Here is a 25,835-nt window from a genome sequence, read left to right on the forward strand (position 1 = left end):
CAAAACAATACTAGGGTTTTAGAATTTAACATTCCTAAATTAAACTTTTAATCAACTTTTAAATTCCAAAACTTGAGGGCAAGTTTTGAAACATTTCAAAACATTAGGGTTTAGAATTTAAATATGCATCAAAATTAAACTTTTAATCAAAATTTAAATTCCAAAAATTGAGGGCAAGTTTTGAAACTTTTCAAAACAATTTAGTTTTAATTTCTCTTAAAATTTTCGAATTTATGACATGTAAATTAAAATGTTAAATATTAAAACTTTTGATTTAATAATTATCTTGAATTAGACTATTAATTTAATTATTAAATCATAAAGGATTATCTAAATCATGAGGATAATTACCATTTATACATTTAAGATATCCTAATCCTTTAGTTATCTCTCTAGATTTTTGAAATTATGGTTAGGATAATTCAAAATCTATAATTACCATATATAACAATTAGAAGATAATTACAAGATATGGGATAATCCAAATCCCTAAAATTTAGGATCTTATCTTGGGAGGAGGCTATTTTAGAAACTCAAGGGATTAAAAAAAAACCCTAGATTTCGAAATTTAAGGGTTTAAGGAAAGGATTTGAAGATCTTATTCAAACTCTCGCAAATTAGGGTTTGCAAACCCTAATCTCAAAAAAAACCCTAGCCTCCCAGGGTTTATTGGCAATAAACCCTAATATGTCAAGTTCATACAATTGAATAAACTAACTGAAAACAAAATAACCAATGGCTCTGATACCATTGATGGGTTTTATACAAACAATCCTATGTGTACATGCAACCCTAGCATTAGATCTATGTTTTCACTATTAGATACACAACATTATGAGCACATAATAAAACCCTAAAGATGATTGCTATTTTCGAAATTAACCAAGAAGGTTAGATTACATACCTCTTGTTGTTATATTGTAATAACAACTTGAATCTTCAAACCCTAAGTCTTGAAAGCAAGCACCGCAAGTGTAGTGCCTCTAATGGCTCACAAACACCAAGAGCAAATGGAGAGGCTATAGAGAGAGGAAGGAGGTATGAAATTCGTCCCTAAGAAGCCTTGGGAAGGTATGGAAGAATTCATGAGCCAAAGGGGTGATTTTATAGGTGTAGAGATAGGGTTTCAGTCCTTATCCTTATCTAGTTGCTTGCTCACCAAGCAAACCATAAGATAAGCCTTGAATCCTTATCATGGACGAATTCTAAGGCCTTATCACCTTAAATTCGTCCAACCTATCCTTAGGATAATCCTTACCCTATTTTGTAACTATCACATAATTACAATTCAGCCCTCTAGTTTAATTAATTACATTTGATCACAAAATTAATTCTTAATTAATTATTGACCAATATTAATTAAACAAATATGATTTCTCCTTTAATATATTATTCTTATAACATATTAATAAATCATAATAACCTCTCTCTCTCTCTATTATTTCTCCAGTCAAGTTGCTTTGGTGAAGGCAACCCAAAAGGACCATGCACAATCGGGTCAAGTACTTACCAATTATTGTTACAGGCTTAGACAATAATCCAACAGAAACAAGTATAATCTAACATACAGCATAAGAATCTTCCTCGGGATTTCCCCGGCATCGGGCCACCGGCCCGGAGACATACTATCCTCTAACATATTACAGGCTTACCTTGACATCAGACCCCTGGTCCTAAACCTATAATACTTGCTCATGCAAGAATCACAAAGACCTCTAGCATTCTAACCTTCCTCGGGCCTTGTCCGACATCAGGTCAAAACCTAGAACATATACAATAAGTGCCTAAGGCTAACCTCGGGTCTCCCTACTATACATAAACATAAACATAATGGGTCAGCATTGGTGCCTTAGACCCATACAAACAGTGAGGAGACTCACCTCGCACTACTAAAGACTGGCTGAAACCTCTTGCTGATACTCGACAATTCCCCGAATTGTTGCTCCCCTGGCTCTCCTAGCTCCCCGAGCTACCAATACCAACATAACACTTAGTCCCAAAATTCCTTCCAGAAGTAAAACTAAGTCAACTCTGGCCAAATTCAAAGTCAACGGTCCATGGTCAAAGTCAACACTTCTAGGTTGACTTGACTTGTCGAGTTTCTCCATCAACTCGCCGAGTCAAAAGGCTCATACTCCTGCAATCGTGAACCAACTCATCGAGTCTGCCTCTGAATCGCCGAGTACCCTGGCTAACCAGACTCGTGACAAACCGAGTCAACCTGCTGAGTCATTCCCCTGAATCGCCGAGTTCACCTATAACCAGAAAACATGACAACTTACTTAAACTCGTCGAGTGCCTCCCTGGACTCACCGAGTTCCTCGGTTTGTTGGACAGTGTTAAAGGATTAAGCCCTTATACTTCAGATATGAACTCCAAACTTCATAAACACTCTGGAAATGACTTATTAAGGGTAACGTTTACAGCTTTACCCATCCTCAGTCCTTCTTAATGGGTTTAGACCAAACCATAGCTCATTAAGACATAAATCCATGATCCGAAACCCTTATTACTCCAAACCAAAGCAGGGAATCAAGATCTAGGCTCTAGACATCCAATAACCACGTAAATTCATGGACTTTACTTCCTTTCATGGCCTTTAGGGCTCCAAAAGGCCATGATAATCTCTCTAAGCTTGCATGGTACATCCTAATGGTATAAAGCTTGCACATGTATGCCATAGCCTGATCTAAGGGCTCCAGATTTGTATGGATCCTAGCTTGGGACGTGCTTGTCCCCATAGATCTAGCTTTTGAACCAAAACTCAAACAAAAGGGACATGAGGATATGTAAGAGGTTGATGAGCAAGGTCAAGAATTGATTACCAGAAAGTGATTAGGTTGAGAAGCTACTTCTGGACCTACAATCCTCTTCTTGATTCCTCCAACCTTTTCTCCTTCTTCAAGCTTCCAAGTAGACCACACACACTCCAAAAATGGCACACAATCACAAGAAAGGCACTAGCGTTTCGTGGGTGAGGGTTTGGGGTCTGGGGGCTGAAGATGAGGCTGAAGGGATGAGAATACGAGGCTTAAATAGGGCACCAATTCCTGAAATTAGGGTTTCCCAACCCATACCAGACTCGCTGATTCAGACCCCCGACTCACCGAGTCGGCTACTTAATCTGCGACACAGAACTCGCTCCTACTCGTTGAGTTCTTCCTAGGACTCGATGAGTTGACTCCTTGACTTAGGGTTTTCCTTTCCTTTCTTGGTCTGCTGGATTAGGTGTGTTACAAAAGGTCCATGCTTTCATTGCCTTTCTTAAAGAGGATAAGATTTCCGATGATGTCGAAGCATGTAATTTTTATTTATGGTATTTGTCGTTGGGGTATTTGGGAGTGTTTATGGCATATCAACTTTCCGACCACAATATTTCTGTTAATTATGTTTATTTCACTTGATCTAATCTTCATTATGAAATATCGTAAAATTATAAAATCATAGATGAACAACAATTGTAGAAATAGTAAATTATGTGGTCATGTTGATATTAATTATTGGATAACATCATATGTATTCACAAAAAATGAATTTTTATTAATTGTTAAATTACTTTTATATCCCTCAAAGTAGTAAATTATGTAGTTGTTGATGGATTTTGAGAATTCTAATACTCATATGGTGTACATGCAACCCTATAAACCTTGAATCCATGTTTTCTCTATTATACATGCAGATATTCAATATTCCAAGGTTCCATCCTAACTAGCATACTATGAAGCAACTATACTATAATAATCTAGTAGAATGATATACCTTTTGATGGAGCTTGAAGTCTTGAACCTTTAAGAGCCGAGTGCCTCAAGTGTTGCACCTCAAATGGTTCGCACAATACCAAGAACCCTTGGAATAACTAGAGAATAAGGATAACTTAGGTTCATACTCATGAAATTGGTTTGCCCTCTTTGTGTATACACACTAGTGCCACTTCATGAACCATGGACCTCTTTATATAGTATGGAGGATTAGGGTTACATTCATGTAAACCCTAATACTCATGGCCTTTCATTTCCATAGGATCCATGGGTTAAACACTCCATGGACTATCCATGAAAGCTTAGCCCAACCTAAATGAACTTGGCCCACCACACACACACACACACACACACACACACACATATATATATATATATATATATATTGGATTAGTGTCTAAGTCCATAACTATTTTGGTATGAACTTGACCGGACGGTTCATGGTCCTTTTGGGTTGCCTTCACCAAAGCAACTTGATAGGATGAATTATGGAGAGAAAGGATTAAATTTGACTTATTAATATATTATGGGAATAATATATTAAAGGAGAAATCATATTGTTTAATTAATATTAGTCAAGAATTAATAAGAATTAAGTTTGTGACTAAAAGAGATTAATTAAACTTAAGGGACTGGAATTGTAATTATAAGATAATTGCAATTGGGCTATCGATTACCTTATTATATAAGTTTGGACGAATTCTATGGGGAAACCCATTGGAAATCGTCCAAGGCCTTTAAGGAAAGGAGTCCATGGGTTGCTTAGGGCTTAAGCATCCAAATTAGGGTTTCCTTGTTAGATAACACTAATAGCCTCACTATATATAGAACCCTTATGCCCCAAAAACGTGAGCCTAGATTGGTTTCTATTGTATTGATGCAATATGTAGCTGAAAATTGAAATTTGGCTTACTGTTCGACCTGACTCGGCGAGTCACTACTTGGACTCGGCGAGTCAACCCTACTCCGTGAGTTCCAGAGTGTGACTCGGCGAGTCGGAGCGTCAGACAGAGGAAATTTCGGATTTTGTTGCTGTTTTGCTTAAGGATAATTACCATATTCATTTTAAACCTATAAAATACGAATTTTATTGTTTCTTAAAGAATATCCTTGCCAAAACACAAGATAATTACCAATTGATTAGATAATAACTTCCTTATATGATTAAAGTTGATTATTTGTATTAATTGGGTAACTTATTTTGCAAGAAATTAAAATTAGGTCAAATATAGATAATGACAAAATTAATTGTTTGATTTATATTAATTGTTATTTGATCCTTGTGTTATGAAAAGTTTCATATTTTCCCCTTTAGGTTTTATAGTTTAAATTTGAACTCAAAAGTTTAGTTTTGAAATTTAAATAGTTGAAACCCTAATGTTTTGAAAAAGGTTTCAAAACTTGCCCTCAAGTTTTGGAATTTAAAAGTAGATTTAAAGGTTTAATTTAGGAATGTTAAATTCTAAAACCCTAGTATTGTTTTGAAAAGTTCAAATCACACCCTTATGGTTTTATTAATTAATTAAGGTGTATAATTAAAAGAGGTTTAATAAATCCATAAAAGTTTAGGTTTACAATTTAATTGAATTAAAAGTATAATTGTTAAATTTGACCTCCTAGTATTTTAAAAGTGTAAAATACACCCTATACTATATATAACATTAAAAGTCTAACATTATATATATATATATATATATATATATATATATATATATATATATATATATATATGTATGTATGTATGTATGAGTAAAAGTCATTCTTACCGTTAGTAGGCCTCATTCACGAAGCTGGTCTATAAGGGGTGTTTAAGGAAATTGCCTATAAAATGGCGATTGAATGGGTATCCACTCTTACCCACCGCACTTTTGACTAGTGGAGGGTTGTGGGCCGAACGGGTAGAATAGGACAAAACCTTCCATTATAAGTATAAATGAAGTACAAAAGTAACTAAATGTTTTACAAATTCCGAATCTTAGTTACTTAGGCAAAAGTGAATTGATGCAATTCCATGAAATTACACTTTGTGCCCTTGCGAAGACGTTAGTGGAGCGTGTGTGGTTTACCGACACACTAAATGGTTCTAAGCAAAGGTAGAAAAGGGTGACTCAATGTTTGTCATAGTTCGATGGAGCGTGTGTGGTTTACCGGCACATTGAATAGGTGACTGTAACACGTGAGGGCACCATGTAAGTTTGCATGGTTATTCACACCCGCTTTGTGATCCTCGGCATCCCAGTCACAAACAAGAGGGACATATCGAGATTTAAACATGCCATTGAAATGTTCAATGAATCTCAAAGGATCTAGGAGTTTTCATAGATTTAAAACTTATATATATATATATATATATATATATATATATATATATATATATATATATATATTTGTTTTTAATGGTGGAAATTAGTGAATCGTCATTCACTTACCTTCAAATATTCTGCAACTAGATTACGACATCCATTTTCTAGGTTGTAGCGTATTGTGTTGGGTCCTAGCCTTAATATCTCATTTGGGTGATTTATTAAGGACTCAATCAATCAACTAACTTGAATTTGTTTTCTCCCGTTTTGTAGATGTCAAAGTACGACAACTATGGTCTTCCCAAATCCCGTGGAACAAGCTTTCCACATGAAGATGATATTCCACGATTTGATCGAGGAACAAGAAATCATGCTTCACTTCCTCCACCTCCTCCAGTTATTCTCCCTAACCCACAAGTTCGAAGGCTTGAAAAGTTTAAGCTCACTCAAGCCCTTTTGGAAAGTAAACATGAAGAAGGAAAGTCAGTGTGTGGACACGTCCTAGGGATGAAGTCACACATTGATAGGTTAAGAATGTTGGGATCCATTATCTGTGAGGAGATGGCTGTTGATTGGGTTCTTCAGTCACTTCCTAACTCGTATAGTGTGTTCGTAAGAGAGTATTATATGATGAATTGCGACGTGACCCTTATAGATCTCACCTATATGCTTATTGCAGCTGAACCAGCAATGGTTTGGCGTAATAGAGAAGCTAAGTTGATTGGTGAATCTGCCTTCAAGACCTCTATAGATATAGACAATGGCAACGAAAGACATGCTATGATTGAAAAGTTTGATCATAAGAAAAAGGAAATGTCTGAAGTAGTTCCATGTCCTATTCCAAAAGAGTCAATTTGCTTTTATTGCCAAGAAAAGGCGCATTGGAGATGAAGCTGCCCTATTTACCTAAGAGATCTAAGAGGTGGGAGAGTAAAAAAGTATGGCTCTGCTTTAGGTAAAATCCATTGACTATCTCTTTTAAGCTCCTATTCTAGATTCTTAATACATAATGTGATAAGATTACAATTGATGTTTTGTAGGATCGAAGAAAAGTGAGGAAGCTTAAGGGAAGAAGTGAACAAAATCTAACCGTGAAGCAATGGATTTCGATCGCATTACTTGAAGATTAGATTTTTGAGCTACTACTTAGAGTTAGAATTAGATTGCTAAGAAATATGTATTAGCATAGTTTTTCAATGAATTGCATTGTAAGGACAAATTTTTTCCGCAATAAAATAAAATTTGATTTTATATTATTTATTTATCCTTGCAATGGCGTGTATGAAAAAAAATTGATGTTTAAATGTTTCTATTATTAGCAATAATAGATTTGATTCTTAATTATGGAAATGTCGAAAATTTACCAAATAAGGAGAGTTTCTCATCACCCAAGTTTTAGTTGGATAGAAATTTGGAATCACGCAACTTGGTTTCATGATGAATGAGAAATTTCATATTTGGAAATTAGATTAATTCATTGACAAAGTGTCAAGTGAAGGACTAGGAGATCGAGTACACAAAGTTGTGTGTTGATCAAAGTCCACCATAAGAATAACAAAGATATTCGTCATGATTTACTAAAGGTTTAGTAAATATGATTATACTTATAAGATTAAGTGTAATTCTGAATTGATTGAAAAGGTTTAAATCAATAGCAGAACGAATAAGAAGAATAAAGTAGGCAGAAAGATAAAAGTTTCCCCATTCTAAGAAGAAGGGAGAGTACCTTTTACGCTTTATGATAGGTCTTAATGATTAAGAACCATATCTCAATTGATCCTCTAAGTGAGTCTTAGTACAAATGTATGTCTAAGAAGATGAATCAAGAATTGAAGAAATGGTTAAATCAAGAAGTCAATCATACTTCGTTCCAAAACAAGTCTTAGAGTTAAGATTGTGACATTGAGTGATAAGTATTAAGAAGGTTTATAACATTCATCAAATGAGGAAAGTTGTGATGTCTTGGATAATACAAAGACCAACTAGGACCTATTTATGAAGTGTTTTGATAAAAACTACACTAAATCTTGAATATTTGTTTGTCAAGAAATGTTTATTGACAAGAGAATCTTATATGTCGAGGAGTCAGTGGGAGTCTTAATGGTCTTGAAAGGTTTCAAGAACAAATCAAATTAGACCTCATTAATCATCACTAGCACACGAGTTGAGGTTTACAACTTATCGTGTTGACACTATATTGTTTTTGTGTCGTTCCAATTGAGTTAATTATGCATGTGAGCCCTATGAGTTCTCATTTGAATGCATAAAAGGCAAGGACCTTGATCAATGAAAAGTACATTGATAGGAAAAGGTGAGCTGGTTGACTACTTGGAAGACATGGTAGGCAACCGTGCTACCATAAGGCAAGAAATCAAGATTAAGAAAGTTCGGTCCATATGAGTTTGAATTTGTCGCAAACTTTAGTTTTGACAAATTCACATGGATAGGAACACATACACCATTAAAATCTAAGTGTCATAAGATTCCCTCCTTCATGAAAATAACCGTGAGGAAATGCTTTCACTAATAGTGATTTTAAGAAGATAGTAATTGTGAAATTGTATTCTCGAATTCGATTATGATTACGGTATCCCTTTCCATGATTCGAATTGTGAGATTTGACAATTAGTCTGAGTTGGTTAGACACACATATAAGCTATCCAAGACAAAGGTGTATAAGTTCAAGAAGCCTTGATAAAAGATTATCAAAGCATTGGGTATTAGAAATATGAACTTAAAGAAATTCAATAGGCATTGTTTTTCTGAAAGTTAAGCTGTTTCTGAATACATGTTAAAGCTAGTGGGAGCATAAGTGTTATGTTTATAATAATCATCATGATAGTGGGAGCATAAATTTTATGATTCTATGATTATTAAGGAAAGTATTGCAAGTTAGCAATATTAATTATAGAAAAACAAGAGTTACACCTTGCAAAGTCGTAAGGGTTGTAAGGTTGTTTTGCTATAATTAAGGGAGAGAATATTATGCTTCATTTCAAATCTAAAGGCGTAGGTTGTGAAATGTTAATAATTTAGCCAAGGAAACATAGTGCGTTCTTAAAAATTCGATTATGATTACGGCATTCCTCTTCATAATTCGAATTTTGAGAACATAGCACATAAAATATTATGGCAGAAGATTAATAAAGTATCAAATCTTTATGTAAGACATTATGCATCATGTCCCATACGCTTCGGGTTTAGGATCGATTGCAAATGCTATAATATTTGACCATTCTAAAATTTTCCAGATGTATAGCGCATTTAGAGGGAAAAGGATAAGAATCGGCGCTGACTAAGATAATTAAACAACTATCAAAGGACAATCCAAAGTTCACCGAAGATTGGTCACTTGTGAGTAGTTGGAAGTATAGCATTGGATGGAACATATCGACATTATTATGAATAGATAAGATTCTATTAAGAATGAGTTGTCATATGGAAAATATGCAAATGTGTCCATATTGGGAATTGAATATTGAAAATCTATGTCTAGATTAGAAACTTTTATGCAAAAGAATGTTCAAAGGAATGTACTTTGAGTGAGACACATCATATCTAAGGAATTGTATTGTAACAATCTCCGATAGAGGACTTTGTAATATCGTTGGCAATAGTCTTTGTGAGTTTTTGTGCTATGACATTACGAAAAGGATCATTGCATAAAATGTTAGAATCTAACATATTCTATAAGTGGCAAGAATTTGATATTCTTTCACTTATGAAAAAGGATTTGGAGTTGTGAAATGAGTATGATTGGAAATGTGTTCATTTGATTTATTTCACAAAGTAAGAACCATAAGTAAACATTGTGTGCATGATAAGAGCATGGGACAAGTGTAACAATTCAAGTAAAAAGTTGATTACCCGAAACAACAAATAATGAGTAATCGATATGGTGATAAATAAAAGGTGTTTTATTTATGCTCAAAGTTTTGAGGCCATATGGGATTAGTATTATTCTTGTGTTTCACTTTACATGTTTTGACTTCCTGAATAATTTAATTGGTTTGGAACAGTCAAATTATTCGAACGGGCCAAAGTCGTTCATATGTTGGAAGTAGGTATGAATGAAAACTGTCATGAATTGGTGTGTGGACTGTCTAAAGAGTATTAGACATAAGCAAATGTTTTTTGCAACGTTCATGAGTGCTTATGAATATGATTTGAGCATTGGATTAAACCCACGCTCACTTGGATCACTCCATGAATTGAATCACAAGTGATTGGTGAGACGATAATACCTTATATTCTTGAAAACGAGATGTGTGAGTTGTATCTTGCAAATCGGTTGCACATTGATAATATGTAAACGCACCAGTAACTTGGTGTCATAAAACATATTGTTGTGTGTGATTTGGTGAGTGAGTGCAAGCGAGCATTGAATCAAAGTTTATCTGTTCCTTTTATCCAAAGTAGGATAAAAGCGATATCTTTGGGCCCCTCGATGATTTAGTGATGAAAAACGTAAATGCTCGGCCGGGCTAGGGCTAATTTGATTTGTTCCATTAGTTAGTCGCCATAAATCAGAAGTCGAGAAATGGTACAGAGAGAATGATTAGAAATCATGTCTTATACGATATGTAGAATGGAGGAATATATGATCCCTTATCTAAAGGACACGCGTATCTGATAGGATCAGAGTTGACAACGGCTTTGGAAAGCTACGATTGCAGATCAGGATCTGAAGTCATACGCGGAATAGTTATTAGACTTATCAAAGTGGGAGACTGTTGGTATGAACTTGACCGGATGGTGCATGGTCCTTTTGGGTTGCCTTCACCAAAGCAACTTGATAGGATGAATTATGGAGAGAAAGGATTAAATATGATTTATTAATATATTATGGGAATAATATATTAAAGGAGAAATCATATTGTTTAATTAATATTAGTCAAGAATTAATAAGAATTAAGTTTGTGACTAAAAGAGATTAATTAAACTTAAGGGACTGGAATTGTAATTATAAGATAATTGCAATTGGGCTATGGATTACCTTATTAAATAAGGTTGGATGAATTCTATGGGGAAACCCATTGGAAATCGTCCAAGGCCTTTAAGGAAAGGAGTCCATGGGTTGCTTAGGGCTTAAGCATCCAAATTAGGGTTTCCTTGTTAGATAACCCTAATAGCCTCACTATATATAGAACCCTTATGCCCCAAAAACGTGGTGAACTTGTTCTCTAGGGTTTTGGACGATTTTGGGCAGCCTCCACTCTCCTTCTTCTTCATCCTCTTGCTCTTGGTGTTTGTGAACCATTAGAGGAGTGACATTTGTGACTCTAAGCTTTCTAAAGTCATTACAAGGAGGATTTGAGATTGTTATTGCTACATAACAATCAAGGTATGATCTAAACCCTAATTATATGTTGTATTGATTATCATATACTAGATCTAGGGTTTATAGTCTTGGATAAATTGCATGTACAATAGAGAAACCTAGATCCAAGCATTAGGGTTTGTATGAGCACATATGATGTTCTTATGACTAAAACCCATCAACATATATATATATATATATATATATATATATATATATATATATATATATATATATATATCAACATAAGTGTTCGTATTTAATTAGTTCCTTTTGATCACTAAATTAATTCTAAATTAATTCTTGATCGATACTAATTAAATAATATGATTTCAAATTAATATATTAGAACTTATAATATATTAATATAAATCACTAGTATCCTTTTTCTCATTTTGTCTATCTAATAGTTCCGATGCCATGCAACCCAAATGGACCATGCCAAGTCGGGTCGAATTCATACCAATAATAGTTATTGGCTTAGACACTAATCCAACAGTCTCCCACTTTGATAAGTTTAAAACTATTATTGTGTATGACTCCAAGACACGACTAGCAATTGTAACTCTTAAAGCCGTTGTCGAACTCTGATCTAGTCAAATGACTTGTCCATTAGATAAGGGATCATATATTCCTCCATTCTATATATCATATGGACTGAGACATGGATTATAATCATTCTCTCTGTCCATTTGCTGTTTTCCGATTTCCGATTTATGATGACTGGCTAATTGAATAAATAAAATCAGTCCAGGCTTGGACAAGCACTTAGGAATGGATAAACTTTGACTCATATACTTGTTCTACTACTTGTCGAATCATACACAAAGGCACGTTTTATAACATCGAGTTACCAATGCGTTTTCGTGCAATCAATGTATAACCAACTCATATCTCTAGGTTTGAAGAATATAATATATTATCGTCTCATGATCACTTGTGATAAAATCCATGAAGTGATTTAAATGAGCGTGGGTTGAATCCAATACTCAGAACTTATGAGTACTCATGAATGTTGTAGAAACTCTCGCTATGTCCAATACCTTGGACATCTACAAACCAACTTCATGACAGTCTTGCCTTAATACCTACTTCCAACGTATTATCGATTGTGGATGGTTTAAATAACTTAGTCATTCGGAAGAATGACCTAGTTATTCTGGAAGTCAAAACATGCAAAGTGAAACACAAGAATAATCGAATCCAATATATTCTCAGAGCTTATGAGTATTCTTGTGTTGCATGGCATTCAAGTATTAAGTTGATAAATTTGAAACATTATACAATGAATAATGTGTAATATATATATGAATTTCCTTATGTTGAGTCATTCCAACATAAAATTCATATATATATATATATATATATATATATATATATATATATATATATATATATATATATATATATATATATATGGAAAAGAGAATATACATTGCAGCCCCATCTAAACTTAGGTACTAAACCTCTTGAAAATACATTGTTTTACTATATAAAGATTGCGGTTAATGGATTCACGATTAATACTTCAAGATCGACACAATAGGGTTTAGGGTTTAGAGTTTAGGGTTTAGATTTAGGGTTTAGGGTTTAGGGTTTAGGTTTAGGTTTAGGGTTTAGGGTTTCAGGTTTAGATTTAGGGTTTAGTGTTTAGGTTTAGGGTTTAGGATTTAGGGTTTAGGGTTTAGGGTTTAGATTTAGGGTTTAGGGTTTAGGTTTAGGGTTTAGGTTTAGGGTTTAGGGTTTAAATTTAGGGTTTAGGGTTTAGGTTTAGGGTTTAGTAATGTTCACTTAAGTGAAGTAATAAACGATAATTGAGGAAAGAAAACAGGGATGGTAAAACGTTAATGAAAGAAACAAATGTTGTGGAGGATGATATATTTACCAAGTGAAACCAAACCGGGTATATCTAGCATGTTAAAACGATATATTTTAGAAGTTTAGTACCTAAGCTTAGGTGGGACTGTAATGTATATTTCACTATCGAGATATTTAATAGGTTAGCCGGTATCCCACCTTACGTGTACAAGTGAGTTTTACCCTTCCATTTCCACTGCATTCGACGTCTGGTAAATCGATTGAGAGAAAAAGATAGGGTTTTTACAAAGTGATACACGAAATAAGTAAGGTTTTACTGAGAGAAACGAAGGTAAAACCCAATGGTTGTCGAATCAGAAGAAGTTCGCCATGAGTCATCTGAAGAATACGACTCTGAAGAATACGAAGATGATGACGAGGTGCTCAATACTGAGCACATAGATGTGGAACTGGAAGAAGATGATTTCAAGACACAGGGTAAAGAGAGATGCAAGGATGCTTTCCTTAACTTCAGTTCTGATTATGAAGATAATGAAGCCGATGAAGACAATGACTTAGTTGATGAAGATGAAGAAGGGTTTGGTTCGGAAGAGGAAATCGATGACACAGCAGGGGCTAATGATCTTGATTTGGGAGATGCGGTTGGTGCAGGCTTCCCCATTCACGACCCATCAGTTAAGTGGAATAAGATGAAGCCCCTTCTTGGTGAAAGGTATGAATCACCACATCAGTTGCAACAATGTCTCACTAATTATGCTATTAAGTCAGGGTATAACATTAAATTTGCGAAGTGTGACACTGTGAGATTAACTGCCAAATGTGGTTCTAAGATGAAGTCTCAACCCTGCCCATTCAGAGTTCATGCTTCATGGATGACTCAAGAAAGGTCTTTTCAGATTAAAACCTTAGTCGATGAGCACAAATGTGTTAGAAATTTCAATATTTCAAATTTACTGAGTCCCATATGGCTAGCAAGACACTTTTTGAAGGAGTTGATAATGAAACCTAACTTGAAGTGTAAGGAGATGCAATCAATAATTAGGACCAAATTTCATTGTGGTGTATCTTGGTCTAAGGCTTACAGAACAAGGTGTAGAGCAATGACCATTATAGATGGTAAACTTACAGAACATTATGCTAGGGTGTGGGACTATTGCCATGAGTTACTAAGGTCAAATCCTGGTAGCACTGTCCAAGTTGGTGTCACTGTAAATCCAGATGAAACAACATACTTTCACAGGATGTAAGGATGCTTTTAAAGCAATCAAGGAAGGTTGGAAAATAGGGTGCCGTAGGGTAATTGGTCTAGATGGATCTTTCTTGAAAGGGACATGTAAAGGAGAATTACTCACATCAATAGGGAGGGATGCAAACAACCAAGTTTATCCAATTGCTTGGGCAGTTGTTGACATTGAAAACAAAGCTAATTGGAAATGGTTTTTGGAACTGCTCACAGAGGATCTTAATCTGCTAGATGGAGGAGGGTTTACTGTAATTTCTGATCAACATAAGGTTTGTAATTTCTTTGCATATTTATGATTTTTCCTTAACATCATCTTATATGTTTATGTATTCATTAAATTGTAGGGATTGCTTGAAGCAACCAACGAAGTCCTACCAAATGTGGAGCATAGACAGTGTGCAAGACACATATATGCTAACTTTAGGAAGACCTATTCTGGAGTGGAGTTCAAGAATATGTTCTGGGTAGCTTCCTTATCAACTGTAGAGAGTGAATTTCTCAGGAAAATGGATGATATAAAAGAGGTTAATCCAAATGCTTATGAACATTTGATCGCAAGAGATCCTCACACATGGTGCAGGGCATTTTTTAGGACTGATGTAGCATGTGAGGCAGTTGAAAATGGCATTGCAGAGTGCTTCAACGCCATCATATTGGATGCTAGAAAGAAACCCCTTCTAGCAATGTTTGAAGAAATTAGGTTGTACATGATGGATAGGTTCTACCATATGTTACAAAAGGCAGAAAAGTGGGAATCAGTGGTTTGTCCAGCTGCTATCAAAAAAATGAACAAGTTTGGAGAGGATTTGAGGTTTGTCTTAGCATTTTTATTGTTCCTTGTTATCATTATTCTAATTTCATTGTTATGATTTCATTTAGTAATGCCATTGTAGGAATTGGAATGTGAATCCAAGTGGACCATCTATTTTTGAAGCCAGGAATGGATTAGAAGGGTACGTGGTTAACTTACAAAGCAGAGTGTGCAGCTGTAGGCTTTGGGATATCTCAGGAATTCCATGTGTACATGCACAGTGTGCAATATTATTCACTGGACAAGATCCTGTTCATTTCATAAGTGAGTGGTTTCATGTGGACAGGTTCAAGGCCATATATGCAAACAATATACTACCTGTGAATGGTAGAAATTTATGGCCTAGAACATCATACATAAAGCCTCTACCCCCTTTAGCTAGAAGAATGCCAGGGAGACCAACTCTGAAAAGAAAGAGGCATGCCACTGAATCTCAAGACAAATATTCCCAAAATAAGATGAAGGTTACAGGAAAAGGAAGGACTGTCCAATGCAAAAATTGTCTTCAAAGGGGTCATAACAAGGCATCCTGTAAGAATCCCAAGGTCACACCAGAACCCAAACCCAAGAAAAAAATGGGTAGACCAAGATTGGATCCTGATATCAGTCATTGGACTAGAGGTGGTGTCAGAGGTAGTAGAGGTGGTGCAAGGGGTAGTAGAGGTGGTAGAGGGGGTAACAGAGGTGGTGCAGTGGGTAACACAGGTGATGTAGTGGCTAACAGAGGTGGTGGAGTGGCTGAAGTTGGTGGAGTGGCTGAAGTTGAAGGTGGTGGAGTGGCTGAAGTTGAGGATGACACTATTCCTGAAAAATATTTAGTCCATTTATGGAAGGCAATGCAAGATTTGAAACAATCACGGTATTCAACTGAAGAAATTAAAAAGTCACTTAGTCTGACAGATTCACATATGAAACAACTCAATGATTACAATGACACTATTGAACAAGTTCTTCCTATGTCTATGGTAAACCCTCTATATTACCTTAATGTTTACATTCGTTTATGTTATTAATTGCTTGATGTTTTATAGGAAGAGGAGTATCCACCTCAGACAGAGACACAAGATGGGGATGAAGAAAATATCCTTGAGACACAACCAGAAAGTGAGGAAGAAGAAGAAGGCATTAATGACACCCATGAATTACCAGTACACCTTAGGATTGTGAAAAAAAGAAGGCCCTCTGAGAGGATTGTTAAAACCAAGCTGAAGAAGATGGGATGTGTTGGGACTTCTTCAAATTCACCATTGGAGTTGGATTAGGGTGTTAGGGTGTTAAGGGTAGTAAGGGTATTTTGGTACATTTTTTGTGAATGCTACTTTTGTGCATCTTTTGTGAATGCTACTTTTGTATATCTTTTGTGAATGCCCTTAAATTACTGATAACCATATTTTGTACATCTTTTGTAAACACATTGAAACATTGTGAATGCCCTTAACATGGTTGGTAATGACATATTGGAGTTTGTTGTTTAATTATTTTAGCCACATTGAAACATTGTGAATGCCCTTAATATGGTTATATTTGTCAAGTGTACACCATTTATGCAAACCAAGAAGGGCACCAGCAACACCTCTGTAGTAAGATCTTGTTATTGATCTAAATGATTCTTGACCATCCTAACAAATATATAAAGAAAAAAGAAGAGATTTTTTTAAGATTTCTTTTTATAATAAATGTAACAAGAGAATAAGGTATAGAAGAAAAGAAGGAGACAAACTGTGTCCCAGATTTGGAGCTTTATTGGTTTGTTGTCAATGGTGATCATTTTAGTCCCAAATTCAACACCAATTGTTAAATCATGGTTATATTTGTCTAGTGTACACCATTTATGCAAACCATAATAACATATTGCCATTTCATTAACCGAAACATTAAACTATTACATCAAAATTTATCTATTACATCATGATGATAACAAACCAAAAGATTACATCATCCCTACCATACCATAATACCCTACAACTTACACTAAACTAACCATACATCATCCCTACAATGAAACAAACAAAACAAACCATCATCCACTTGCAGAATCCAAATTCATTACTAGGCACATGTGTATTGTCACACATTGCAATTTGATTATCAGGTTCAAGAGCATTCGCAGGGGCAATAGGGACATCAACATTCACAGGGGCAATAGGGCCATCAACAGGTATTTCACCTTCATTAACAGGGTTATTAAAAGGAATAGCTACACCCCCATTAGCAACAGCTCCTAACTCATACATTCTTTCTTTATACCACTTATTCAATAGTGGTGGGTCAATCCAACGAAAATACCCACAGTCCTTCTCTTCATCCTACATAACATAGCAAGATGCATGTTTTTAACATAGAAAAATAGGAAATTTAGAGGATTAGAAGAATTTGAGTGAGTTTTGAAGATTCTATACCATGTAATTTGGGCAACCAAAAAACCTCCGACCTGGATTCTTTCGAGTCCATGATGTCCACATCCCAACCGTATCTCCACAATAGCACGTTCTGATGTTGGTGCTTGACGAACTCGACATCGATTTCCTGTTGCCAATTTGCCCTAATCGTTCGCTCCTTTGACTGGAGATTGAAGAAGACGAGCTCGATTCAATGAGTTAGCCCTCTTAAATGGCACGTAGGATGTTATTTCACATGATGACTTCCACGTAAGCTGCCACATCAGTTAGATACCAGCTAACCTATTAAATATCTCGTTTTGATTACGTTTACAGGTATTTAGGATTAAATTGCAAAAAAAAAAAAAAATAAGGGCTAAATCGATTATACGGGCAATATTTAGGGACTTTATTGTAGTTTTCCTATAAACTTTCTAAAACTGAAAAATAAATTTGAAGTCATCCTGCACCGCTGCCCTCCTCACACTCTCACAGACGATGAGTCCTCACTCTCTCTTCCATGCCGTAGCTCAACCGCCGGTGATTTCAGTTCCGATTTCAAAAGTTTAGTGTGATCTCGGTAGCGATTTTATCAGCGTAGAGCGACTTCAGTGATATCAGTTCTGACTTCAACATTCTGTTAGGTAAGTCTACTAGTCGTTCATCGTTTTCGGAATTGCTAGTCAAACTTTTGTCAGCCATTCTCCTACCAAATCAAGCCAACGTTCCTTTAGGTAAGAATCCAATTGATTTTTCTGGGTATCCATTTGTTCTTCATTTAGATGGGTTCGATCCAATTGGGGCATGAACTAGGTTATCTAAGTATAAAGCACATCATTTGGGTTCGATTCAATACGGAGGCAATGTTTTTGTTAGGTTCGGTTTCAGGAAAGTATTATAATATTCAGTGGAATATATAGAAAATAAAGGAGTGTTTGGGAGTGCTTTTCAAATTTCAAATTTTTTTCAAAAAGTCAATAAATTAAAAAAATGTTCGGTAAACACCAGCTTTTTAAGTATTTTTCAAAAAACCAATAAATTGTTTGAATTCAGTGGTCTTTTTTCCCTTTAATATTGTGTTAGATATGTATAAAATTAAGAAAGAAAATCTATTTGGTTTTGCAGCGTTTGAGAAAGTCAAGTCATCAAAAGAAGAAATGAAAGGCAAGAGTCAGGATAGAATTAGCGATCTTCCTCAAGACACAATTGAAAAAATTCTGACTCATATGCCAATCCAAGATGCATTGAAGACAAGCATTTTGTCTCGGAAATGGAGGCATTGCTGGAAGGGAATGCCTAAACTTGTATTTGATGACAAGTACTTGAATACCTCACCAAGTAGCAAAGAAATTAAGAGATATAAGTTTGTCAATGCCATCTTCCATGTTTTGATGCTACACAATGGTCCAGTATTAGAATTCAGTATCTCTGTTAATATCAATACAAAAATTGATGATGAGATTGACCAAATAATACTCCATCTTTCAAAAAGCAAAAATATCAAGAAACTAATCTGTAAGTTTTGGTCAAATGACGTCATGAAGTTATTATTTTTTAAGCGCTACAAGCTACCCTCTGTGTTCTTTTCATTACACGGACTAGAACACCTGCATCTCACACATTGTGTCATTGAGCTTCCATTAAAATTTAATGGATTTATTACCTTGAGAAGTCTCGAGTTATGCAATGTCAACATCACTGTGAAGACGCTTCAACAATTACTTACCAATTGCCCAATACTTGAGGAATTTATACTGGTAATTAATTAAGTCCCATATAACCACTTACGAAAGTGCCTTTGGTTAAAACCTTTTTACAAATTATATTGATGCAGATTGGATCTCAAAACAACTCTATTGCACTAGGAAACAAGTGTACATTTCTTGAGCTATCCAAGTGTTTACCTTCAGTTCAGGTTCTGAAAATCTCTAAGTATTCTATCAAGGTAATAAATACTTAATGAACTTGATGCTTTTATCTCATGCAACAATATTGTGTTTTAACTCTAGTTTTGGTATTTGGCTAAAGCAGTTTGCTAAAGGCAGCATGCAGAAACTCCCTACTTCACTAGTCCACTTGAGGATACTTTTTCTTGATTTGTGTTTTCTGAAACAAGATGAGCTTTCGAATGCTCTCAGTGTGATCAGAAGCTCCCCAAATTTGGAGAAGATAAAAATAGAGGTAGATAATGCAATCACATACATAGTAACAATAGATCTACAATTCTGTTGACAAAAATATACAATACATGTTTTTTCATCAGCTGTGTTGGATCCATATGCTGTGTGGTGAAGAAACTTGCAAGGGCTTGCTTGATCTTCAAGACTACTATTTGGGAATGAAGTTGGATCGCCTTGAAGAACTTGAGATAACAAGTTTCCATAACTATGCTCCTGAAATGGAGTTTGTGAAACTTATCATGGCTAAATCACCTATGCTTAAGAAAGCACGGATAAAGCTTAATTCAGATGTTTCTGTGGATCAAGAAAATAAGATTCTTCGAGATTTGTTGCGATTAACATTTCCACGTGTATCACTAGGAGTGGATGTCATTGTTGAACGCTAAACAATTATATATGTGGATGCAATTGGGCTTTTAGTTTTCTTTGTTAAGTTTAAGGATTGTTGAAGCACAATGCCTTTATTGTCTATTTGAACTCGTTTAAATGTCTTTTGTGGATTGATTGTTAATATTATGATAACTGTTGCTTTATGCATTTGTCTTTTGCTCATTATTATAACATCTCCAACCTAACACCAAATCTCATTTGGTTGCACCTCTTTAGTGTAAAAGAAGAATATAATATTTGAAATTGGTCACACAATTAACTTGAATATTGTAACAAAAAATATATAACACAATTTGTAACAATTCAATAAATATAAAGAATCTTTTTGAAAATCTACAAACAAAAAGAGGGAGGGAGGGAGGGAGGGAGTATATATTTTGTGATATATAAATAAAAAGAATATTTATGATGTAAAGAAATTTAATTGTTGCACAATCCTTTTATGATTTTTGGAAAGAAATTAGGCTCAATACCACATCTGTGAACTTGGGCTGTTGGTTGTTTGGGCCCTAAGTTGCAACTTGGTCTAGCGGCCCATGATTTGGGGTGTGCTTGTATTTTTATCCCTGAATAAAAATTCTTGTTCCAAACCACTACCTGCGCTTATTAGGGTTGATCGGTGTATAATTTCTTATTTAATAACAGAAAATATTTAAAGTTTTAGATCAATCTGCAAGACTGCAACACTCCTTTCAAAAAACATACATCTGATCCAAACAATTATGTAAAATTCACTTCTTGAATCAACAACTAAAACATAAAATCTTCGGAAACATTAAACCTAAAATATAAGACCGCTAAAAGAGAATATCTAGATGCAACATATTATTAGATAAGCTTTTTTAAAAAGTGATTATTGTAATAATCGACATTATAATCCAGTTATATAAGGGGGAGTTTGAGAAAATCGATTTTAGAACAAGGACTAATGTCATAAAAGTCTTAAGTTTTTAACACCTAATTGAAAAAAGCCTATTATTATTATTATTATTATTATTATTATTACAACAACTTTCTCACAGAATTATCATTCTACTCCATTTAACGGGTTTCATGATCAACTTTGATTTTTTTTTTTTTTTTTTTTTTTTGCAAAATTAGTCATAAATTTGACTTTAAAATTCAAATTTAGTCCTTGCAATTTGTAAAAAATTACACACATGATTTACTAACTTTATTTTTCGTTTTTTAAAATTATTATTATTATCATTATTATTATTATTATGATTATATATATATATATATATATATATATATATATATATATATATATATATATATACACTTTATTTATTTATTTTTTATTTATTATAATATATTCAGACATTTTACATCTTTTGTATTTTTTTTAGTTTTTTTCATATTTGCTTTGGTAATATATATATATATATATATATATATATATATATATATATATATATATATATATATATATATATATATATATATATGAAAAATTGTCAATAAAAAGTTAAGAATAGAAAAAATGAAAACAAACACGAAAAAAATTAGAAAACTAAAAATTATATATATATATATATATATATATATATATATATATATATATATATATATATATATATATATATATATATATATATATATATAATTTTTAGTTTTTTAATTTTTTTCGTATTTGTTTTCATTTTTTCATATTCTTAACTTTTTATTGACATTTTTCAAAAATTGTAAAATGTATTAATATATTATAGTATATTATAAATTTGGTAATTTATAGTTTTTGAAAGCTTTTTATTTTTATTCAAGTAAATAAAAAAATATATAAATTTATATTTGTAATTTTGGTCCAACATATTTTATTTTATTTTTTGTTCTTTAATGATAGTATATTTACGAAAAGACAAGAAATTGTTTATTGAGAATTAATGTTTCAATGTTTGATATAACTTCCGAATTAAATAATATTTATATATGCGATATCAATAGTTAATATTCAAGATAACATTTTCTAATTTTATAATAGATTAAAAGAAAGAACAAAATTAATAATAGACAGTCTCTATAAAAATACTTTTTATAATATTTTAAATACATTTAAGTTTATTTACATGAATCAAAATAAATAAAAACATTAGAAAAACCACAAATAACTAAACCTAAAAAAAATAGAAAACAAAATGTAAAAAAGTAAAAAAAAAAAAAAATCAAATTGTTGAAAAATAAAGTTAAAAGAAATTAAAATAAGTTAAGTATGAGTAAATTACATGAATGGTCCCTATGGTTTATGGTAAATTATGCGTTTGGTCCCTAACTTATTTTGTTAACTCGAAAGATCCTTAATGTTTGTTTTTGTTACACGCTTGGTCCCTTTCTTACCTAAAAAGATTATTTTGCTATTGATTTTTAAATATATTTAAATAAACACACCCTCAACCCCATCCCCCTCACCTTACCTTACCTACCCTATCATTTTTCCCTATTGAAATAATAGTCTTTTTAGGTAAGGCAGAGACCAAACGCGTAATAAAAACAAATAGTATGGACCAAGCGCATGAGAAAAACAAACAGTAAGGACCTTCCAAGTTAAAAAAAAAATTAGTTATCAAACGTGCAAATTACCTTAAACCATATGGACCATTCATGTAATTTACTCGTTAAGTATATATATAAAAAACGAATATATATATATATATATATATATATATATATATATATATATATATATATATATATATATATATATATATATATATATATATATATATATATATATAATAAGTACATATATTGCCATGTGGCTTCTCCTTAGCCCCTTTCCACCTTATTTTCCCGCCCAGTCTATCAAAGTGATATTTCGAAATTATCCTTCTAGCCTTTTATGTTCTTCAATTTCATATTTCAATAAATCACGAAAAATCAGTAAACGATCTTCTAAATCTTCAATCAACCTCAAATCTCGGTCATTTGGTTCGTTCTTATTTGGATTTCAAAATCCCTCATTCACTCCCTTCGGTTGCAAAATCAATAGAATCACTTTGTAAAATCATCCTCACATTTAAATCACAAGATTCTCAAATCTGGAGGTACAAGCTTCTTAGAATCCCCCCAAACGCTATCTTTGTGTCTGTGTTTAATGATGTGTCTCTGTGTTTTCTGTATCATCCTCACATTCCAACTTATTGCAATTTTGTATAAGCTTATTTTTTGATTGTTTAAAACCCTAGGTTTGTGTATTCCGATTCAGAAAGACATGGGATCAGAGGAATATGTTGTTGGGAGATATTTTTGTTGTCTCCATCGTCTCCTTTAGGCTTTAGTGCTCTAGGGTTTATGTGTTTCAGCCAATTGATTTCAAAATGCTTTTTTATATCAAGATATAGTTGGTCTTTATTTTAACTTTTTAATTTGACAATATCATCGAATTTTTACAAGGATAAAATGAGGGAACATGATCCTAACCAACTAAGGAAGATGGGTAACCCTCCATGACACTTCACAATGGATTCATTGCTACAGATATACTATTGAAGATTTAAGTTCTGTTTGTAGGGGTGCTAAAGTGTTGTTCTACTTTAATTCATCCCCCACTGCACGTTCTTTACATTCTCCATATCTATTGTCCTCATCAGGAAGAAGACATCATTCATGTACACCTAAGGAAGAAATTGAGCAGTTGCATACTAGGTGTTTGGTGAAATGACTAAGTGAAGTTATCCTTCATTTTTACCCATGTCTCCAAAATAATTAAATCATGGGTCAAACCTATCTCTATAGATTAGAAATCCAATCTTGCCAAGGTAAATTTTACAATTTATGTATATTTTTATTTTATTAAAGCGGTATGCGGTGAGGATGGATTAGTGAGTTAGTTTTTGTAAGAAAGAAAGCCATCACTTGGGTTGGTTAAACTAAGATTTTGTAGATCAAATCAAAATGCAACAACTTAAATTTTACATGAGCGAGGTGGATTTCGATTTCTACTTATGTTTGGATTTCTCTGTTGTAGTTTGCGTGCGTGTTTATAAGTTTTACTTGCCCGAGGTAATTTTTGACTTGCATGTTTTATGTCTTTGTTTGTATTTTTAATAATTTAACTAAAACTAAATTTAATTTCGATACTGTATTTGGAATATTATGTTTTCATCCATAATTTTTGAACTCGAGATCTACATTTAAAGCAACAAAAGAACAACATGAAGACCAAAATTTTGGTTCGTTTGCTGAAACGTCCATAGTGCATTTTCTGGAATAACATATTCCATTGTGTAACGTCCCAAATTTCAAGTCCAAAAATTTCATTTTAATTAACGGATTATAAAAACATTCATGTAAGAATATATCATTTCTTAAATCAATATATCATGTCTGAAACCTAAATCATAAAATAGTAACATGTCAGAGTACAATCCTAGAATATCTCAAGTGCGGAAAACCAATGCGTGTGTGTATGATGTGCTGCTACCGCGCCAGCTCCTTCCCCTTCGCTGAAGAGGTACCTAAAACCAAAACTATAAACTATTAGCACAAAGTCTAGTGAGTTCCCTCAACATACCACATACCATACAATCACATAGCATACATACTGCCGGGCAATTCCGGGGTGACCGACCTACCCGGTACGACCATTCTGGGGTGCCGACCTACCCATGTCAAGCCCTTCTGGGGTGCTGACCTACTCTTCGGTCCTAACAACCGAACCTCGAGGACTATTTCACCCCTACTACTAATATCACATATATCATAACATATACATACTGTCAAACATATTTGGGGTGTCTGACCTACCCTTCGGTCCTAACGACCGAATTGGGGGACTATTCCCCTCATACTACCACTATCACATATAAAATATCATGCTAGCATCTGAACATATCATCACATACTGTCAGACATATCTGGGATGCCTGACATACCCTTCGGTCCTAACAACCGAACTCTACTACTATCACATATAACATATCATGCCAGCATATAACATATCAGGTAGTAGCAAACCTAGATGATATCACAAAGACAATCATCTAACGTACAGCTCCTACTGGTGGGCCGGCATTGTTGCCGTAGACCCACCACTACTAGAAGGTAACTCACCTCGAACGAGTAGCCGCTAATAATGTGCGCGGGAAATCTTTGTCTACTACTGCTCCGGAAATCCTCCGACTATAATCCCCACAAAACAATTATTCAAAGTCTGATATCTATTCGTAGGGTAAAATTAGAATTTTAACCCAGACCAAGTCCAAGCGTAAGTCCAAGTCAAATTCAAAGTCAACTTCTAGTTGACCTGACTCGCCGAGTTGGGCCGCCAACTTGTCGAGTCCCTATCCTTTCATCAGGCCTTCTTCACGCCTCAACTCGTCGAGTTTGGCAACGACTCGGCGAGTTCTCCTCCTAAAATAACTCTGAATGAGCCTTCATCCGATTCGCCAAGTTGTATGAACAACTTGTTGAGTTCATTACCATCCTATAAACAAGTCATGCCCTTGACTCGCTGAGTTGTATGAACAACTCGTCGAGTTCATCTTCAAACGTTGGGAGATTGCCTTGGACTCGCCGAGTCGGCTCATGTACTCGCCGAGTCCTATGAAATCCAAGACTATGGCTTATCCCAATACATTTGGGTCACTCCTCTGGACCCTCTAAAACCTTTCTGATGCTCAACTGGGTCTCTTT

The 25,835-nt window shown here is 34.1% G+C and overlaps 3 protein-coding genes across 4 annotated transcripts; 2 read left to right on the top strand and 1 right to left on the bottom strand.

Annotated features, from left to right (window-relative positions):
* Positions 1-15,828: 15,828 nt before the first annotated feature.
* LOC145039384 (uncharacterized) lies at positions 15,829-16,515 on the top strand. The gene is made up of 2 exons (XM_078987447.1): positions 15,829-16,218; positions 16,285-16,515. Exons 1-2 carry the CDS (start codon positions 15,829-15,831, stop codon positions 16,513-16,515), a joined length of 621 nt encoding a protein of 206 aa, XP_078843573.1.
* Positions 16,516-17,081: 566 nt separating this feature from the next.
* On the bottom strand, positions 17,082-17,841 carry LOC145038354 (uncharacterized). Its single transcript, XM_078986742.1, has 2 exons — positions 17,653-17,841; positions 17,082-17,559 (listed from the first exon to the last, which is right to left on the bottom strand). The coding sequence occupies exons 1-2, from the start codon at positions 17,770-17,772 to the stop codon at positions 17,230-17,232; spliced, it is 450 nt and encodes a 149-aa protein (XP_078842868.1). The 5' UTR covers positions 17,773-17,841; the 3' UTR covers positions 17,082-17,229.
* Positions 17,842-18,091: 250 nt separating this feature from the next.
* Positions 18,092-20,363, top strand: LOC145041400 (F-box/FBD/LRR-repeat protein At1g13570-like). 2 transcript variants are annotated; one of them, XM_078989457.1, is made up of 5 exons: positions 18,092-18,365; positions 18,757-19,388; positions 19,466-19,576; positions 19,663-19,812; positions 19,895-20,363. In XM_078989457.1, exons 2-5 carry the CDS (start codon positions 18,789-18,791, stop codon positions 20,195-20,197), a joined length of 1,164 nt encoding a protein of 387 aa, XP_078845583.1. In that variant the 5' UTR covers positions 18,092-18,365; positions 18,757-18,788; the 3' UTR covers positions 20,198-20,363. The 2 variants fall into 2 exon arrangements, with proteins under 2 accessions (XP_078845583.1, XP_078845582.1); XM_078989456.1 differs by having other exon boundaries at positions 18,092-18,275.
* The last annotated feature ends 5,472 nt before the right edge of the window (positions 20,364-25,835 follow it).

Source organism: Lactuca saligna, chromosome 4 (genome assembly GCF_052625555.1).
Source record: "Lactuca saligna cultivar CGN05327 chromosome 4, ASM5262555v1, whole genome shotgun sequence".
Lineage (NCBI taxonomy): Eukaryota > Viridiplantae > Streptophyta > Magnoliopsida > Asterales > Asteraceae > Lactuca > Lactuca saligna.

Coding starts and splice junctions, on each gene's coding strand:
- LOC145039384 (XM_078987447.1), top strand. CDS start 15,829: ATGGGTAGACCAAGATTGGATCCTGATATCAGTCATTGGACTAGAGGT. Junction 16,219..16,284: donor AAGTTCTTCCTATGTCTATG/GTAAACCCTCTA, acceptor GATGTTTTATAG/GAAGAGGAGTATCCACCTCA.
- LOC145038354 (XM_078986742.1), bottom strand. CDS start 17,772: ATGTCGAGTTCGTCAAGCACCAACATCAGAACGTGCTATTGTGGAGAT. Junction 17,560..17,652: donor TTGGTTGCCCAAATTACATG/GTATAGAATCTT, acceptor TATGTTATGTAG/GATGAAGAGAAGGACTGTGG.
- LOC145041400 (XM_078989457.1), top strand. CDS start 18,789: ATGAAAGGCAAGAGTCAGGATAGAATTAGCGATCTTCCTCAAGACACA. Junction 19,577..19,662: donor TCTCTAAGTATTCTATCAAG/GTAATAAATACT, acceptor TGGCTAAAGCAG/TTTGCTAAAGGCAGCATGCA. Junction 19,813..19,894: donor TGGAGAAGATAAAAATAGAG/GTAGATAATGCA, acceptor TTTTTTCATCAG/CTGTGTTGGATCCATATGCT.